Source organism: Mercenaria mercenaria, chromosome 8, assembly GCF_021730395.1.
Source record: "Mercenaria mercenaria strain notata chromosome 8, MADL_Memer_1, whole genome shotgun sequence".
Classification (NCBI taxonomy): domain Eukaryota; kingdom Metazoa; phylum Mollusca; class Bivalvia; order Venerida; family Veneridae; genus Mercenaria; species Mercenaria mercenaria.
In genome coordinates, this window is record NC_069368.1 from 69268963 (window position 1) to 69288977 (window position 20015).

At 35.6% G+C, this 20015-nt stretch overlaps 1 protein-coding gene across 1 annotated transcript in view; it reads right to left on the minus strand.

The window, feature by feature from the left end:
* Positions 1-67: 67 nt before the first annotated feature.
* The window catches only part of LOC123566139 (ras GTPase-activating-like protein IQGAP1), a 179966-nt gene continuing 160018 nt past the window's right edge, over positions 68-20015 (minus strand). The window contains 5 exon segments of the mRNA XM_053549182.1: positions 68-5502; positions 7124-7232; positions 14347-14466; positions 15052-15218; positions 16119-16340. Coding sequence (XP_053405157.1) covers positions 5383-5502; positions 7124-7232; positions 14347-14466; positions 15052-15218; positions 16119-16340 — 738 coding nt within the window. The 3' untranslated portion in view covers positions 68-5382.

A 20015-nucleotide genomic window follows, 5' to 3' on the forward strand; every position in this document is an offset into this window, starting at 1 on the left:
ATGGCTTTCTTAGCAGCCCGGGAATGCTGAAACAGTATTCTGCTGAAATGAATAAATAACTACAGAATAGTTACTGACAGTTTTATTGAAAGCTTTATGTACAATCTTCTCATATATATATATCTAGTATATCTATTGCATCAGCATTGAACACAAAGTTGGAAACCATAACAAATGAAGTTAATTTACATCAGGGCTCTGAAAATTTTGAAAACTAAAGCATTCCAAATGTGGTGCTACCCCACCCACTATATTTATACATAGTAAAAATGATTTACCAAATACCTCAAGTAATCATATACTATTAGAAGTCAATTTGTGCTTTTTTACTGAGAAATTCTAGCAAGCCCTAAATAACAGAGGCTAATTATCTTGGCACCTTATCGGGTAAAAAAAGTCTGGTCGTGTTTGATGCAGAAAAAAAAAAATCATTGTAGTTAAACAAAAGCACCAATACTTTTATCGTTCAAGCAAATTTCGAAAAATCAAGTAATTTATGCTGGTTTCCCCATGTGATGTATACATTCTACAGTAGATCATTTTACTGGGTTCTTTTGCTCTTGTTCAAGTATTTTCTTTGAAAACAGATATAATAGTATACAAATAATTTCTCTAATTAGCGGCATTTCAGATTTCTAGATGTTAATACAAAACTGCAGCTGCATAGCACAATTGGTCCTATTCAAGCAATAAAAACATTTATTAGCTCAAACAAGGCTAATGATTGATCTGAATACAAACAGTTGGTCTTTATATAAAACACTGAAATCTACTAGCTGCAAGCATCAAAGGAAACACTGTAGTTACACACTAATTACTTCTCCCTAACATCCCATTTTAATTAAAGATTTGTACGTGTGATCAACAATTTCTTGCTTGCAAGTGGTCGTGTATCGGTATTTTAGACCAAATATTTATCTTTTTCTCAAACCAGTATTTTTAAAACTTAGTTTATAAAACAGTCTGAAAAGCTTACAAGGGCTGTTTGTAAACCACATGCCCTCCATGATAGACTATTGGAGGTAAGTGGGTAAATAATTTTGAACGCTGTAACCATGCCCTTTGACCAAATGACCTAAATAAAAGCAGGGTCATCTACTGACTACAGGCAACCATCCTATGAAAATAGACTGCCTAAGCATTAGACACCATTTTCAGTCTAAAGATATTTGTGCCCTTGACATTCAACGACTGACACGCAAAACAATAGGGGTCATCTACTCCATATAGGCAATCATTCCATGGGGTTTTGAGACACCAAAGTGTTATTTAGTGGAAACCATTTTCAGTCTTGAGGTCAATGTGACACCCTGACCTTTGGGCTATTGACTTCCATAACAATAAGGGTCATCTGATAATCACTGGAAATCATCTAATGTGGGCCAAAATGGGCACAATAATCCTATGAAGTTCAACAAATGTAGAAGAAATGTTCTTTAGTTACTGACATGACACCATTTTTAGCCTTCAGGCCACTATGACCTGATGTTTGACCTACGTAACAAAACAAATAGTGATCATCTTCCGCCAACAACCATCTTATTAAGTGTGACCAAGCATTCTCGCGATGTTGGGTGGAAACCAAAACGGTCTACTTACAGATGGACAATGAGCAATATACTCAATGTGGGGCATAAAAATTGGTCTAAAATCAAGAAACCAGCTATTTTTGAAACCCTGAGTTTACATGTACCCATTATGACCAATTCATAACAATAATGTTTTAAAACAATTTAAGATCTCCATCAACTATATTAGCTGCTCTATCACTGTGTACTATTTCAATGTACAAATTCATATTGGAATCAAAATTGTTTCTTTATCTCTTCATTAAATGAACAAACACAAAACCTTAACACACTACATATCAGCAAGATGATACAGACTTTAAATTTTGTGAACATTAAAAATAAATGCATTCTGTTGATAAAAAAACACTGTATGCCTTCATCAGCAAAGCTAATAGATTCTTAATTCCAAGTTACACCCACATTAAAAGGTGTCAAATTTTCCAAAAATAAATGTTTTCATTTGCCGACAGATGTAACACTAAGCACACCAGAAAGCTCTCATCAATTTCATAGGGCATTCTGCAAACACTATACTTCACTCCAGAATGACCAATTTAATATTTATTTATGACTTCTTATATTTTAAGACAACACTGATTTTGGAAATATTCAGACTGTTATGTTGCAGCAAGGAAGCATTTACCTTGAATCATAGTGTTATAAGAAGAAACAAAAGAATTTCTTACAAGTTACCAATAACATCTCTCAACAGAATTTCTGCTAATCACTGGTTCCATTTTTACACAAAACTGATTAATATGTACTAATGAGCTAAGCCAGGGACTTAATAGTTCACATCTGGATGAAGTTCAAAGATAAATGTTTAGTGTCCATGCAAAGTATTCTTTCCTTTGTCACAGACTAAATAATTTTACATAATAGAAGTTTGAAGATAAATGCAATGTGTTCAGTACTGCACTTCAAAGCAACATCAATACTATAAACAAAGTTTTCATATTTCTTATCATCCACAATTAAAAAGCCACACCTGTACTGATGACTTTTTTCTTTTTCTCCCAAGAATGTGTCCACAACAAATAAGGTTTCAAGGTGAAGTGGCAGAATTTTGTTTATTTCAATTTGTGTTTTATGCATTTATTTTTCAAACTAAGAGTAGTCAATCGGCCTAAAAATTTTTCTTGATTGCGTATCACAAAATAACCTGTTACCTGCACGTAGCTAACAGCTATCCCAAATGTTTCGAAGGTACAGGAAAAATTACTTTCAGACTGACAATATACAATACTGAATGAAGAACATTATCAACATTACCTCTAGATAATAAACACCTGAAAGCAGAAAGGTCCTTTACAATCAATGTGCATAAATATATGGTAAAAAAGCACTTCTGGATAATACACGGTTTAAGTACTTACAAAAGTATTAACAATTATATAGAGACAAACAAAGACGTAAACTTGTAAATGCATTATTTCAGAAGAAAAAAAAACCTACAAAGCAATAACATTTTGGTCCACAAACATGGAAAAAAATTGTAAGTATAAAATAAATAAAATGTACATCAAATTATACAAAATACCAAGAAGATTTGAACTGGTCCCTATAGGCAAGCAGCTAACAATGTAAATGGAAGCCTGGTTTATAACTTACAATTTGTAAAGTAATTTATACAGTCAAGTAAATAACAAAACACTACTGAAAGAAACTCCTAACAGGAATGTTGTATTAAATGTTGGTGAACTTTTCATTGTAGAAAAATGATGGAATTTACTTAAAATTGTAATGCAGGAAAAATGTGCTTTTTTATGCCAATACAGTTAATCACTCCTTGCGCCAAGATAATGTTCTCTACAGTAGTTAGTTTGTTTAATACTGGTTTAACTGTTAAGGATATTAAGTTACAAAATGAAGGTAGGTTTGCCTACCCAGTTTTCCTTGATTATATACCAGTACTGACCTGTTCTCTTGTTTATGGCTGAAAATAATTCTCTACTGGTTATACAATGTAACATGAACAGATTACTTGAACACAATCTTCTAACAAACATTATATAAGCAACAAATACATAAATATAAGGCAGATCTTAGTAAATGCATCAACAAACATAGAGACTAGCTCCATATAACATGTAACAATACAGCTTAACTGCTTAATGAAGATTCAAAAATACAATTGAGCCATGCCATGGGAAAACCAACATAGTGGGTGTGCGACCAGCATGGATCCAGACCAGCCTGCGCATCCGCGCAGTCTGGTCAGGATCCATACTGTTCGCTAACAGTTTCTCCAATTCCAATAGGCTTTAAAAGCGAACAGCATGGAGCCTGACCAGACTGCGCGGATGCGCAGGCTGGTCTGGATCCATGCTGGTCGCACACCCACTATGTTGGTTTTCCCATGGCACGGCTCAATTTAACAATTACAGGGAGTAAGGGGGAAATAACTGTTTAACAGTTTGTTAAAGAATATGTAATAAAGATTTCCTGTTTCATAAATTTAACAAAGACAATCTAAATACTTTAGACTTGGACATAAATACATTGTCTCTCAAACCTTGCGAAAAATAGAGCATCTACTCCTGCTTATAATGACAAATTTGTTATAATGGAAGGACTCATTTTGGTGAATGAGTAAATCCACAAAATTTAATCCAAAATAAACAGTAACATTCCCACTTATTTTATATTTATAACTTGAATCCACGAAATCACATCCCCACGAAATGTCCTTTTTCACAAAAAAAAACCAACACAAATTTGTGCCTACATATTAAATGTTTTAAAATCAGTTTTATGTATATATTTTCAATTCAACATAAAATCCAAATTTAACAAAAAATTAATATCTTGTCTACATAAAAATCCATGGTCATTTTTATGTTTCCAGTCCTTTGCTTGATAGTGTATTTAATTGTTAAATGAGCCATGCCATGGGAAAACCAACATAGTGGCTTTGCGACCAGCATGGATCCAGACCAGCCTGCGCATTCGCGCATTCTGGTCAGGATCCATGCTGTTCGCTAACAGTTTCTCTAATTGCAGTAGGCTTTAAAAGCGAACAGCATGGAGCCTGACCAGACTGCCCGGATGCGCAGGCTGGTCTGGATCCATGCTGGTCGCAAACCCACTATGTTGGTTTTCTCATGGCACGGCTCAAATATATTTTTTATTTGGCCTGTCTTATTACATGCCCTCTGGAAAGCAGGAGTTATAACAATCTTGCTGATGAAATGCTAAACTCTTTAGCAATTTGCTAAACCTTCTTTCCGTAATTACTTGAATGATACTATAAAAACTTTTAAATTTTTCCTGTTTTGTACTACTGTATACGCTTGGGAAACAGGAAAGAGTCATAGATAAAATCAATCATTTAAAAAACATGTCACACAAAAAGAGAGACAAACTGTCCAATCAAAAATCTGACCAGCAATACTTAATTTATCTTGAACTGTACTAAAAATTGACAAAATCCAAAAGAAAAGTAATATATATATATATAATTTTCTGATGCAATTTTCAGGCTATGTCCTAGGTTTGCATAAATAGGTCTAGAAAGCAAAAACAAGATATTATGTAAGCATGTTACCCTAGTAAGTAAAATATATTGTTTTATTATACATGTCAATAAAAGATGCAAAAATCAACATCTCCATGATGATTTGAAGGTTCTGAAAGTTTTGTCCACAACTGATGTGAACTTCACATCAAAACTATTTTAATATAAGCTTTATCATCTTGAATTTCTTCGCCTAAAATATCAGGTTTACTGCTCAAGCTGTGGCACCTAATTCTTGCCAAATCTTACGCATACGTCAGACATCATGTCATTCCATCACTTGATTGTGTCTGTTCACTTTCCACCGCTGTAGAATTTTTTATTGATTAAGAAGATTAGAAGATTTACATTTATTTTTGTCTTTCCGAACATTTCCATCACAGCAACACCCTCGTACTGTAACTGCAACAAGTCCTAAAAGAAAACAAAGATCTATAGCAAATTGAACAACTAAAATATAATTAATGTATAATGGGATCTAGAGTATAAGGTGTTGGTTGCATCTTGGGTCATGATCTCAAATTCTTCTCATCATCTTAGTATCTAAAGTAAGTATTTAATGTTCCTTAAAGAATGATTCTAATAAACATCAGACTTTTACACTTGACCTTAAATAAATCAGACTGAATTTAATCAGCTTTTTTGTTTTTGATGCGTTTTAAAGTCACCCCAACACAATATTAGGCCATGTGTCAACTTTCTAAAGGTTAATGTAAAGGTAAGCTTTATCTAATGTTGCATATATGTCAATTTTCTGAGAAAGACCACAGGGATCCTTATATGTCATACAGTATTGCAGGCAGGCGAATCGATCACTGACCTTTCTAAAGACAGCTTAATAGCTTTTTCAGAGATTATAACCTACAGTGGTGGTGAGCAACAAAGTCACCAACCTTTATTACTATACCAGGAAGATCCAAATTTTAACATTTACCCTGCTAATTTCTAACTTTAACCTTTACCCTGCTTAATTTTTAACTTTAACCTATACCCTGCTTAATTTTTAACTTTAACCTATTCCCTGCTTAATTTTTAACTTTAAGCTATACCCTGCTTAATTTCTAACTTTAACCTATACCCTGCTTAATTTCTAACTTTAATTGTTACCCTGCTTAATTTCTAACTTTAACCTATACCCTGCTTAATTTCTAACTTTAATTGTTACCCTGCTTAATTTCTAACTTTAACCTATACCCTGCTTAATTTCTAACTTTAATTGTTACCCTGCTTAATTTCTAACTTTAACCTATACCCTGCTTAATTTCTAACTTTAATTGTTACCCTGCTTAATTTCTAACTTTAACCTATACCCTGCTTAATTTCTAACTTTAACCTATACCCTGCTTAATTTCTAACTAATTGTTACCCTGCTTAATTTCTAACTTTAACCTATACCCTGCTTTATTTCTAACTTTAACCTTTACCCTGCTTAATTTCTAAGTTTAATTGTTACCCTCTTAATTTCTAACTTCAACCTTCAGCCTGCTGGCAGTGAATACTTCTGCCTTTGCTACCAGTGCAAACCAAGATCAGCCTGCACATCCGTGCAGTCTGATCATGGTCTGCACTGTTTGCCGTTCAATCAGTAAATTTTTAGCAAACACCCCTTCGGAAAATAAATTAAAGGTTAACCTTTACCATGCTTAATTTCTATAATAGACTGATCCATCATTCATTTCGGACAGTATCACTTATTAATCAAAGGGGTGTTCACTGAAAACTCTGACTGAATCGCGAACAGCGCACACCAAGATCAGCCTGCACATCTTGGTCTGCACTGGTCACAAAGGCAAAATCACTTGCCATTAGCAAGCTAAAGGTTGAACATACAGTTCTGCTTTAAGAATACATTCACCCTGTACACTTCTGGAAGTTTACACACAAAATACTGTTCATGTATTTCGAGGGCTTAGAGCGAAACTGGTCTATCTGCTTCTATTTCTATATACACTTAGACTAGTTTCGCTCTGAGCCCTCGATTTATACTATTATGTCAATCTTTTGGCAGGAAGGTACTAGGTAAAAGAGGAGTTACCTGGAAGACAAGTTCTACTTTTTCGACATCAATTCCCATAAATTTAGCGCTGACCTGAAATATACCCGGATCAGCTGTTGCTGCTATCTCAAACTGTGCATTCTTGAATCTGAAAATTATCCAATGTTTAAAGTGTATATAATTTCAGGTGTATATAATTCCCCAAAATAATACTTTTTTTTTCAATCTTACACTGTAAAAATACATTCTGCATCAGCATTCATTGCCTACAAGTCAATATAAAAAAGTACTGTATGTTAAATAAACTTGGGCCGGCACAGATTCTTTTGAAAATAACCTCTGTCCATACTCTACTATTCAACAGCAGTTGAGATGAACTAGGGCTATAACTTGAGAAGACCTATCTAACTTTTAATTATCTTATAATTTGTTACAAATTAAAATTTGATGACGGCAATGATTACCAATTGATTACAAAACTTCAACCAAATTTTCTAAGTCCAATGAGAATCATTATGTACTAGAGATGCTTTTGAGAAAAGCGCATGTCTCCCACAACTGCCTAATCATCTAAATAGTAAGTAAGTCTTTATATATTGTTAACTTAGAGCACCAGTGCATCAAAAGGACTCTTATACTACTTTTAATGCACCGTTTTGAGGGGAAAAATGCGCAAGAAATCTGAGCGTTTTTTGGTAATTCAACGGCCATAATTCTGAAGTGCTGGGCCGATTTGGCTAATTATCGAACTTGGCCGAGCTCTTACTGGAAAACACATTTTGTTCAAGTTTGGTGAAGATCGGATGAGAAATGTTTGACCAAGAGTGCGGACAAGCTTTGTGACAGACACACAGACTGGAGTAAATCAATATGTCTCCCACACCACTGTGTGATGGGAGAGTCATAATAAAATTGAACCAAGAGTTCTCTAACTTGGTTTTAGTACAGTTGATGAGAAGGATGTACTGTTCTTCGAAGTTTCAATCTAATATATGTTGTTGCTATTGATACAGAGAGACAGCTGCATGCAAACTTTTAACCAAATTTCCTATGTTTGGAAAGAGCCATAATTTTTTTCAAATTCGACCACGAGTTATCTCACTTGTTTACAGTTTGATGACTAATAAGCCATGTGTGAAATTTCATGTAATGGTTATTAAACTTTAACCAAGGTATGAGTCTGACACCCAGTTGAGTAGAATAGCTCTCACTTTTCTCAGTGCTAGCCCTGGCCATTATAAATTAATAGCCACTTTTTTTTCAGGGAAAAAAATATTAGACAAACTTGGCATGCGCGCTTTCACATTTCAATAAAAAACATAAAACAGGGTATTTATAACTATATAATCTTTTTTTTTCATAAAATACTTAAATACACTTTATTTTTTAATTATCATTATTCATGTTTATTATAGGCTTTGAATAATCATACATTTATGCATATCTTCAGTTGTTTGTTTTCAAATGTCACTGTAAATACCTTTTTAGTATGTGACATGACCCATTGTGAATTCTGGTCAAGAATGATTACTTTTTGTGACGAAAGTAGGAAGAAAATTTGAGTCAAAAGCATCAGTTATTACCCGAGTAACGTAAACAAAATCATTATAAATAATTATAATAGAGGCGACATGAAACTTTCTGATTCGTACGAGCTAGCTCTTTGTGCTTTGACTGTTGACTTCCATTTCTGTTGGCGGACGAAGTTGTAACAACGAATTTGTCCAAACTTTGTGAAAATTGTTTACATTTCCGGTTTCTATTTGCCGAGTTACCGTGTGCAAAATCACACGAGCCCGCGACAAGGAACCAATCAGAACGCAGAAAAAAACATGCTAAATTTTGATGCAGTATGGTTTTCGGTGGGTGAAACATCCGTATCGTACGTCAAATTCGTTTATAAACTCCACAAACTTGAAGCGATGTTCAGCGTTTCTAAATATTCTTTCCTTTTTTCATTTCAAACCAGAAAATTTGTGCTTGTCTACGGACAAACGGAATGCAAAAATGCACTTGTCCGCTGTCAAAAAGTCTCGAGTTGGACGTAGGAATTCCACATCAGAATGAATTGTGTTTAATTAATTTGTATGTTTAGTTATTAATGGCGATTAAATGATCATGGATAAAGTGATGATAATTGTTGTTTTAAACTTCTGTCCGATCAATTGTGCACACCTGTGGATCAATTAGTGAAGTATACCGCGTAAGGGTGTTGGCCATACATGTGATACGTCCTGGTTTGACCAGGATTGTCCCGGAAATAACATGCTCGTCCCGGTGTCCCGGACAGAGTTGAAATGTCCCGGAGAAATAAATATACAGGTAAAAATAAAAATGACCTCCCAAAAAACTAGTTCTGTGGTCTATAATTTGTTTAATTTTACCCTAATAAACACAATAAACTATCTCCGGTGTCACCTTGTTTATTCTAATTATCCGATATCAGATGCCCTCGAGCAGGACACGTGTTGATCAATGATCTCTCTCCCGCTTTGCACAACTTTGATATAATTGTGAACGATTAATTGATTAATGACTGTTAAAGATACCATCATTGAATATGTGTGAAAAGCACGAGTTTCATGCTTAAGCCGAAAAAGCTATCTAATTTTGTCCCGACAAACTTAAAGGGGTAAGTTTAAGTGCAAACTGAAAATGAGTGTATGTTAGTTAATGAAAGTTTCGGCAGATTTCAAAGGGATGACAAAAAAAAGAGCAGTCATTAAAGCGTTTTTGAGTAAAGATTACATGCATATAAAGTATCGTAATAATTTTATTCTCCCAAAATTCCAAAGCTATCATTTTGTTTGTGCCTTAAAAGTTATTAATCATGTCAAAGCGCGCTGCAGACTCTGCAGCTAGTGGTAGCATTAAAAAAGCTAAACGTTAAAGTAAATTCCAACAAAAATGGATTAGTGAGTTTCCCTGTGTGAAAAAAAGTGTTACGGGGGAAGAATACTTCCATTGCAAGCTGTGTAACATCGACGTTTCAGTGTCCAGTGGCGGTAGGAATGATTTAACTAGACATTTACACTCCAAACAGCATGAATCAAAGAATAGTGCCTCCACTAGCAATACCTCCATTAAGGATATGTTTAAAGTTAAAGAGGACGATCCTGTGGCTCGGGCGGAATGCTACTTCGCGTCTTTTGTGTCTGAACAAAATCTACCTTTTGCAGTCACGGATCACTTTACAGAACTTGTTAAAGTCATGTTCCAGGACAGTGAAATTGCGTGGAAATTCAAGTGTAAGATAACTAAGGTCACAAAGATTATTACCGAAGCCATCGCCCCAACGTTCGAGAAGAAGGTGAACACATTGTGCCGTGAGAATAAATTTAGTGTAATGATGGACGAGTCTAATGACAGGGGGGACAAAAAGTGTGTTGCAATACTGGTATGAGTGTATGACTCGACAATGATGAAATTGGATACTTTATTCTTGGCAATGCCAATTTGTAATGTGGGAACGGGGGCCAATCTGTTCGCTTGCCTACAGGAAGTGTTCACGGATCGAAGAATAGCATGGAGCAACTTGATCGGCTACAGTTCCGACAACGCACCAGTCATGATCGGCAACAACAACTCCGTCCTTTCACGTGTCCGAGAATAGCAGCCGAACGTTATCAACGTGGGGTGCATTTGCCACATAATGAGCACATGTACCCAGTATGGTGTTAAGAAAATGGAAATGCCCGTTGAGGAGGTTCTACAAGACGTCTACCAGCACTTCCAGCACAGCTCCAAGCGCCGCCAGGTAAGTTTGTAAATATGCAATTTTCAGTGTAGGGTCATTTATATAAGAGTATATGCCGCATTTAAAAATATTTCCATAACAAGACGATTACGAAACGGGCACAAATTAGAACACATTGTCAGTCGGTTTCAAGTTACCGCATACTGATATGTTTCATACTTGTATGTTTCGCATGCTTAAATAATATCTTAAAATTTAATTATGACTGGCAGTGGAGTTTTAAAAAAAATACTAATAGTTTTCATAAAAGCAATAGTAACGTAAAAATTTAAAATCAGATGAGCGTGTGATTTGAAATTTTGCAAATTAAAAAAAGAAATTTCCTCCCTTTAATAATACACATATAGGTCAGGAAAAATCACAAACTATTTTGCAGATTCTCCAAAAATTCCGTGAGTTCACCAACACAGACACCTACAAGATTATGCGCCACTGCAGCACCCGATGGCTATCTCTCCAGAGCTGTGTAGAGCGGTTCCTCCAGCAATGGCCAGCATTGCAGGCTTACTTCCAGAGTCATGAAGACTCCGAGAAACATGGAAGCAGAGTAGAACGAGTGTCCAACTGTCTGAATAACCACCTTCTTGCGCTGTCTTTCCGGTTCCTAGCGTTCATCCTCGTCCCACTCAACAACTTTAACACAGAATTCCAGGTATTGTTGATTTATTAACGCAACTTGTATTAAGTATAATATTTATCATACTGGGGACAGCAGCTCTATGGTGAATAAAGTATAAAAAATAAATTCACATATGAACACAACACGGGCGATGCTAAAATTATCCGTTGCGTCAATACTGTTTGAGAGACTGTGAATAGGAAACTGTTGCTTATGTACATGTATATTATTCTATTTCAGAATAGCGCTTCCATGGCTGGGTACCTCCATGCAGAGATCATAGAGTTGTAAGAACATTTATGGCGAAGTTTGTTAAAATGAGCTATATCGACGCCGCTGACATCACTGCCGTTGACTTCACCTGCCGTGAGAACCAGCATGACGACAATCTTCTAGCCGTTGGAATGGCCGCCCGTACCTACCTGTCTGAGCATGACGACAACTCACAGCTGGCAGCGTCTTTCTTCAGGTAATTACATTCAATGAATGAAACTTCCATTTCCGATGTGATTGAGTATTTAATCCTGTCTAACATGTAGAGAAGTCAGTTACTTGCGAAAGTAGCCGCACCTAGCACTGGTAAACCGTAATAAGCAGAGTGCATATAGTAAGCAGAATGATTGTAAACTCTTACTCAGTGTTTGCATTTGAGTTATTTTCGTGACTATTAAATCCTTTCTAACTGCAACATGTAGAGAAGTCAGTTACTTGCGAAAGTGGCCACACCTAGTTTATGTACTGGTAAACCGTAGTATGCAGAGTGCTTATAGTTAGCAGAATGGTTGTAAACTATTTACCCTGTGTTTGCATTTGAGCTATTTGCGTGACTTACAGCAAACAAGTCAACTAACATGATCATTCAAAATCTATCTTTTAATTACAGTATGGTCAGGTCATTCTACGAGGAAGTGACAACGAAGATGCTCGCCAAATTCCCCATGAACGACACTGTTCTGCAGTCTCTGTCTTTCCTCCACCCCGAGAATAGAAAAACTGTAAACGTCAGTTCTGGTATGTATCTTAAAATATTTTGTCTGTTAATTTAAAGTAAATACCGGATATTGTGTAGTTATTTTACTAAATAATTTATAGCAAAAGAGTGCTTTAACACTATTTATGCACGTTGGACGGTTATACGCTGGGCGTAATAGTTTAATGTTATGCTATGTGACATTTCGTTATAAACATGTTTTTAAGTGAATATTTGATCAAATTTTAAGTGCTATTTCTCGATGCACTAAATATCACATCGGCGTGACGTCAACACAGTATAGATGTGATAATTAAAGCATTATTAGCCATACTAAATCCTGTTTTGTCGTATATCACTGTGATATTGATGAAAGTCAAATAAACTTCAAAGAAACAAAAATTAAACCACAACCTAGATATCGTCTTTGCTTATGATTTTTGCTGTTTTGATTTTTTCAGTGACTGGCCTATCAGAACGACTTGGTGTTGGTGCACCTGACGTGATTAAAAAAGAGCTTGTGGACTATCAGCTATGCTCAACTAACAGCCTCCCCTCCCATGAACCCGGCATGGTTCTCCACCCGTTCTGGTCCAATGTAGCTAACATGAAAACTCCATTACAGAAGCCTAGATTCCCCAACCTGTCAAAACTTGCCTTTGCTGCACACAGCTTACCGCACAGCAACGCCGATCCTGAACGAGCATTCAGCGTGCTCAAGAAAATCCAGCGTGAAGACCGCGAAAATCTCGGGGAAAAATCAGTGTCTGCTTTGATGACTATGAAATTTAATAACAAGACTTCTTGTTTCAATATGAACTTTAGTAGTGACATGTGTAGTGCAGCAAAAAGATCGTGTAATTGAACATTGTGACGTATACTTGTAGTGCGGCAGAAAGATGGTGTTATTGAACATTGAAGTGATAAATTAATCTTGAGACAAAGACACTGTGTTGAACACATAGAATCTATAGATATATTTATATTCAAATATAAAATAAATGATAAAATCAAGTAAAATAAAAAGAAATAAAACAGAAAATTATTTTTTCGTCATTTCTTTTTTTTCTTTTTTTTTTTGGTGTGTTGTTAACCCAGGAAGCAGTTATTGAGAATATGAAATGATTTGTTGTAGAAACTTGCAATAGCCATCACTTATCGATGATAAAACGATTTAAAAAAATGATTCTAAATCGCGATGCCCTGGCTACTTCTTCGTATATAGTAAGTCTGTTAAAATATCCCATCACCTCGGGAACGCAAATCATTTCAGGTGCCGAACTATAGATGTGTGTATTACTTGTAGTATTTACCTCCCTTAGAAAGCTAGACGACATTTGCAGCAAATTATGCGCGTGAACAATGTTTATCTCAGCAGTCTGGAAAACATGTAATTTTATGATTTTTATGCATAAAAAAGACGAATGCCAATATCACGGTGTTTGTCCCGGACAGAGGATAAAAATCCTGGAAATTTCAACTCAGAATCCCGGAAATGTCCTGAAAAATTATGGCATGTATGGTGTTGGCGATAAACAAATCAATTAAGCGTGTAAAGGTCACAGTTTAGAGGGGGTAATTATGCCTCTGGGCAAATACACTTCCTGCTACCGACTTTACACGTTTTTGTCGATAAAACTACGTATGTTCCAGCAGTTTAAGGACAATTTTTTGCAATTTTCTTTTTGTAGCATTTTTATAAATTAATCGCCATTTTCTATCGCCAAAATTGCGTTTTAATCGACATTTGAAAAAAATAATCATTTGGCGATAATGCTGATTGGCAGCGCGAGCACTGCTTTTCTTCAAATATTGTCTAAAACCACTTTTGTCTAGTGAAAGTTCAACTGACATAATAATTATTTGTCTTCTAACTTTGTTTAACCAGACAAGCTGGACTGATTATATTCACTTACTGGTTCTGTGACAATCCTTCTATTTCCAGTATAACACCTTTCTCGTGCATTTTAGCACCACTGTATTTTATCGTGCCTTGTGCTTTACGTGCATTCTTGTTTGCCTTCGCTTTGTGGGACCTGAAACATGTGTATAAATAATGTGAACATTCAGACATTCCTGTAATTCTTCAATAAGTAGGTAAGAAAATTTCTTATTTATTTCTTTTGTTGGATTTAATACCAGTATCACATTTATGTCATATGGCAACTTTCCTGCTTTGATGGTGGAGGAAGACCCCAGGTGCCACTCTGCGTATTTTTTCATAACAGGCAAGCACCTGGGTACAACCACTGACTTTCTGTAAATTGAGAAATAAAACATGACAAATCAACTGGTTGTATCAATATCTGTAAGTATTTTAGCTTGGGACAAGCAGATTTACAGCAAAATAGGAAATAAACAAAGAACATTTTACACACCATCCACTGCTAACTCTCTATTTCAACCATCCATTCTCTTGCTGATGATTTTAAAACTTTATTTTGTGTATCAGTCTCATAATGCAGCCTTGTCATAGGTCAATTTCAAATATTTTGCTATATAACAACCAATCACATGCTAGCGTGTTGAGATTGGTCTCAAACACAGTTTTATCAACCTTACAACCTTGTATGGCCGCAACAAACCAATACAAACAAAATTCTAATGAAGCAAACACATACCTCCCCTTCTGTTGTAGATTTTCTGTGCATGTTTTCACATACTGGTTATAATAGTCTACTTGAGATTCATAAAAGACACGTTTCTCTGACAAACTCTTCAGCGTACTTCGGAGACGATTCAACTCCTGTTTACGGTTGTTGCGATATCTTCTTTGATTTCTAATATCCTGAAAAATATCAAAATTAAATACAAACTTGTCTTTACTTTTTACAAAGATGTTGGTGAAGGTTTTACTCCATTCAATTTAAACTGAAACTATGATTCTACGGAATGTTCCATTTATCCATTAAGCCTTCATAATAATATTATCATACAGACCTGAAGTTCTTTACGTTTATCTGCTACACTGATTTACTATGAACAAGATTTTGTGAAGCCTGTACATAAATTCTTTGGCTGAAAGAGTTTGAAGATAGAACATCTATATTACGAGTGTGACATTTCACTCCTCAACTATAGGACCTCTAATAGCTTCAAAAATAAACTGGGCACAAAAAGGAATTCATTCTTTGTTAGTTTCAGCTGAAAGCAGTAAGCCTGTTGTACACAACCTGTCAAAATACTATTACCTTTTAAATATATTTGTAATTCTAACACGACCAGCAAATAACCTATATACACCTAGAACAACATCAGTCAATGGTTATTTTGCGATAACCCATGCACGTGCAGTGACATCATCTGATCCAGGTGCGTAGCATGGTCGTAAAAAGTAGCTACCATTTTTTCTTATACTGTTGTACTAGTATGTTGTGTTAGAATTGAAATAATAATTTCCCAATTGTGGTTTATTGTAGGATAACCCAAGTTTATCGTTCTTACATGAAACAATATACCAATCAGGTCTATGGCCTTCATGATATATTCTTATGCGTAAGAACTAAAAACACAGGTTATTCTACGACAAACCACGATTGGGAACTTATTTCTTAAATCACTATTTCTTTTTTAAACTGGTATACTGAGTACATGATGTGAAGTAAAAATAAAATCCCACTTCTTTGCAAGACAAATTTATCCCATGACAAGCATTGAAATGAGACCTACACATTGCCACATAACTTACTTGAGCGATAAGGTTTATAATTTCCTGGTATCCGTCTTTCCTAGTCACAACATTTGCTAACTCCAGATTCTGTAAACTTTTCTTGATCTTTGTCTTCATCAGATGTAGTGGCAGACGGCAATCACCCGACATTGACTGCGTACGAACGATGTTGCCATCTGATTTTGCCGCTCGTTTGTCACGAAGATCTCGCTTCTTGACGAGAGCTTGGTGAAGTTCCTCCTGTTGATTAATAAAAAATAGTACATCAATTAAAGATAAAGAAACAAATTCAGAGTTTTTATGAATGAATCATCTTCCAAATATGAATTAAACCTAGCTCTCCTTTACTGAATTCCTCCGACTATAAACATGCAAATGCATTCCTTTCTGTAAAAGTTAGGAAATTAACAGACATGTCAACAATAAATAATACAGAAAGATCAATGTAAATTTAATTTACAAACACTATGGAAGTAAGGAATATATAATCTAGCAGTCTAGAGTGTAGGTCAAAATCCCCTGCGGGCAAAACCCCCTTCGCTCATTTTTGCATAGGCTGACAAAACCCCCTTCGTTGTTTTTACAAGGAGAACAAAATCCCCTTTGCTGAATTTTACAAGGACAAAAACCACTTCACGTTTTTTTACAAGAAGAACAAAACCCCCTTTGCTTTTTATCATAAAGGTAACAAAGAAATATGAATACTGAATATTAATGCAAAATATCTGAGCTAGATTGCTTAAATATCTCATACTTACTCAAAAGTTCCATTTCTTTTTATCCTTTACCGCGTATATGTATACTTTCTATATGTATCAGGTTTTGGATCAGTTCTATTTCTTAACAACACTAAGTGGGCATAGGCGGACAAAATCCCCTTCATCTTTTTACAAGGAGGACAAAACCCGCTTTGCTTTTTATCACAAGGATGACAAAGAAAATGCGAAGGGGCTTTTGTCCTTCTTGTAAACAAGAGGGCCAAGATGGCCCTAGGTCGCTCACCTGAGAAACACACTATAACAGCTAGTGTAAACATGTTTGACCTAATGATTTCACGGAAAACTAGAACTGTCACAGGAGTGACTCATACCCCCACCGTAAGGAATCTTAAAAATACTTTGGAGTACTTCATCCTGGGCTTCCACATATAAGTAATACTAGTATAATACTAGTATAGTAATACTAGTAAATATATTAAATCTCTAATATTAGATATACACTAAAAGTGAATACAAAAAAGTGTCTTACCGACCCAAGTTACCACAGAAAAATGTTTTTACTTTTTACATAGGACTTATAATAAAAAAGTTAGAAAAATACCTAAAATATTAAAACTCTAAAAATAGGATTTCTAAAAATAGACATATTCCTGGAATTTAAGGGGAAGAAACTAACTAAGTACAAAAGTTAAAAAAAGGTTACTTCCCTTTGGCTCTAAGCCAATCAGAATGAGATATAGTGAAAATACATCAAAATTAACCTTAAATTCTAGGTAAAAGGGGGCACAATTCATGAAAAATTAGTGTCAGAGTTAAGCACCTTGTGTCACATGATGTGGGTGATGAGGTGGAACATCTATTTTAAGTCTGAATCAAATCCATTCAGTAGTAACTGAGATATAGTGAAAATACATCAAAATTAACCTTAAATTCTAAGTAAAAGGGGACATAATTCATGAAAAATTGGTGTCAGAGTTATGCACCTTGTGTCACATGATGTGGGTGATGAGGTGGAACATCTATTTTAAGTTTTAATCAAATCCATTTTGTAATAATTGAGATATAGTGAAAATACATCAAAATCCACCTTAAATTTAAAGTAAAAGGGGACATAATTCATAAAAAAAACAAGAGATCACAGAGTGATCTTGGCGCCCACCAATGTGCCATTTTTAAGTATTCCAAATTTCAAGACTTACTGACTAGCTCAAGGTCAAATTTCATTTCCGTACACAACACTTTGCATGTGGTCCAAATTCGAAAGCTGTAGCTTGAGAAATGTGAAAGTAGGTCACTAGATCAATTTCAAGGACGAAATGTGAAAGTAGGTCACTAGGTCAAAATCAAGGTCAAATTATACTTCAGAACACAAATTTATGCATGTGGTCCAAATTTAAAGCCTGTACCTTCAAAAATGTGGAAGTAGGTCACTAGGTCAATGTCAAGGTCAAAGTTTGTTTCGGTACACAATCCTATACATGTGGTCTAAATTTGAAGCCTGTCGCTACAGAAATGTGAAAGTAGGTCATTAGGTCAATCTGAAGGTCAAAGTTCATTTCGGTACACAAAACTATGCATGTGGTCCAAATTTGAAGGCTGTAGCTCGAGAAATGTGAAAGTAGGTCACTAGGTCAAAATCAAGGTCAAATTTTATTTCGGAACACAGAACTATGCATGTGTTCCAAATTTGAAGCCTGTACCTTCAAAAATGTGAGAGTAGGTCACTAGGTCAATGTAAAGGTTAAAGTTTGTTTCCGTACACAAAACTATGCATGTGGTCCAAATTTGAAGGCTGTAGCTTGAGAAATGTGAAAGTAGGTCAGTAGGTCAAAATCAAGATCAAATTCCAATTCAGAACACAAAACTATGTATGTGGTCCAAATTTGAAGCCTGTACCTTCAAAAATGTGAAAGTAGGCCACTAGGTCAAAGTCAAGGTCAAAGTTTTTTTCAGTGCACAAAACTATGCAAGTGGTCCAAATTTGAAGGCTGTAGCTACAGAAATGTGAAAGTAGGTCACTAGGTCAAAATCAAGGTCAACTCATGTCAAGGTTCATCTTGCCACTCAAAACCATACATGTGGTCCAAATTTGAATGTTGTAGGTTATCGACAAGAAGATTTTAAAATCTTTTCCCTATATAAGTCTATATGAACCATGTGACCCCCCAGGGCGGGGCCATATTTGACCCTAGGGAGATAATTTGAACAAACTTGGTAGAGAACCACTAGATGATGCTACATTACAAATGCCAAAGCCCTAGGCTTTGTGGTTTGGACCAGTGTTCGAAATTCACGGTAGTCCGACAGCCCGTGGCTACCAAATTTCAGCTCGGGCTACCGATTTTCAACAGGTACAAGCCCGACTGGGCTACCGAATTTTCCTCATTTGTTTAAAAAAAAAAACATGCTAATTAAACGAATACTGCATCGTGATTTTCCAGACTGAGAAACGCTTATGGAATTATTGGTTTTTGCACTCTTACTTGTTGACAATCAAACACAGTGCCAAAGATGTAACCGCAGCTCTAATTGGCTGAATACAATCACCTCTAGCGTAACGGATAATTTGATTAGCTTTCACACTTCTCGCGAAAATCTCACAAGTACCTGCAGTAGGTGGAGCTTAAATTATGCTATCAGCGTGTGTGCATTGTGTATTCAGCACTCGGTATTACTGTACATCTTACAAATTTTCAACAGTCCGAGTTGCAGTAATTGCAGAGTGCGGATCCTATCGTTTTGGCAAGGAGTGTCATGTCCGATGTTTTTGGACTCTGACGATGCTAATCTGGACTGGAGTATTTAGAGTTAAGATTTTTCAAAAACATGGCAAACATGTACTGTATGTCTTTTCTATTACTTCAAACATGCATAGAGATGTCTGTAAAACAAAATGTTATATGGTGCAAAAATTAGGTATTTTAAGGGCTAGTGAAATTGATGTCGGGCTTGGAAAATTTTTAATCTGGTAGCCCAAACGGGCTATTGGATTCAAATCTGAATTTCGTACACTGTTGGACAAGAAGATTTTCAACGTTTTTCCCTATGTAAGTCTATGTAAACCATGTGACCCCCGGGGCGGAGCCATATTTGACCCTAGGGGGATAATTTGAACAATCTTAGCAGAAGACCACTAGATGATGTCATATACAAAATATCAAAGCCCTAGGCCCTGTGGTTTTGAACAAGAGGTTTT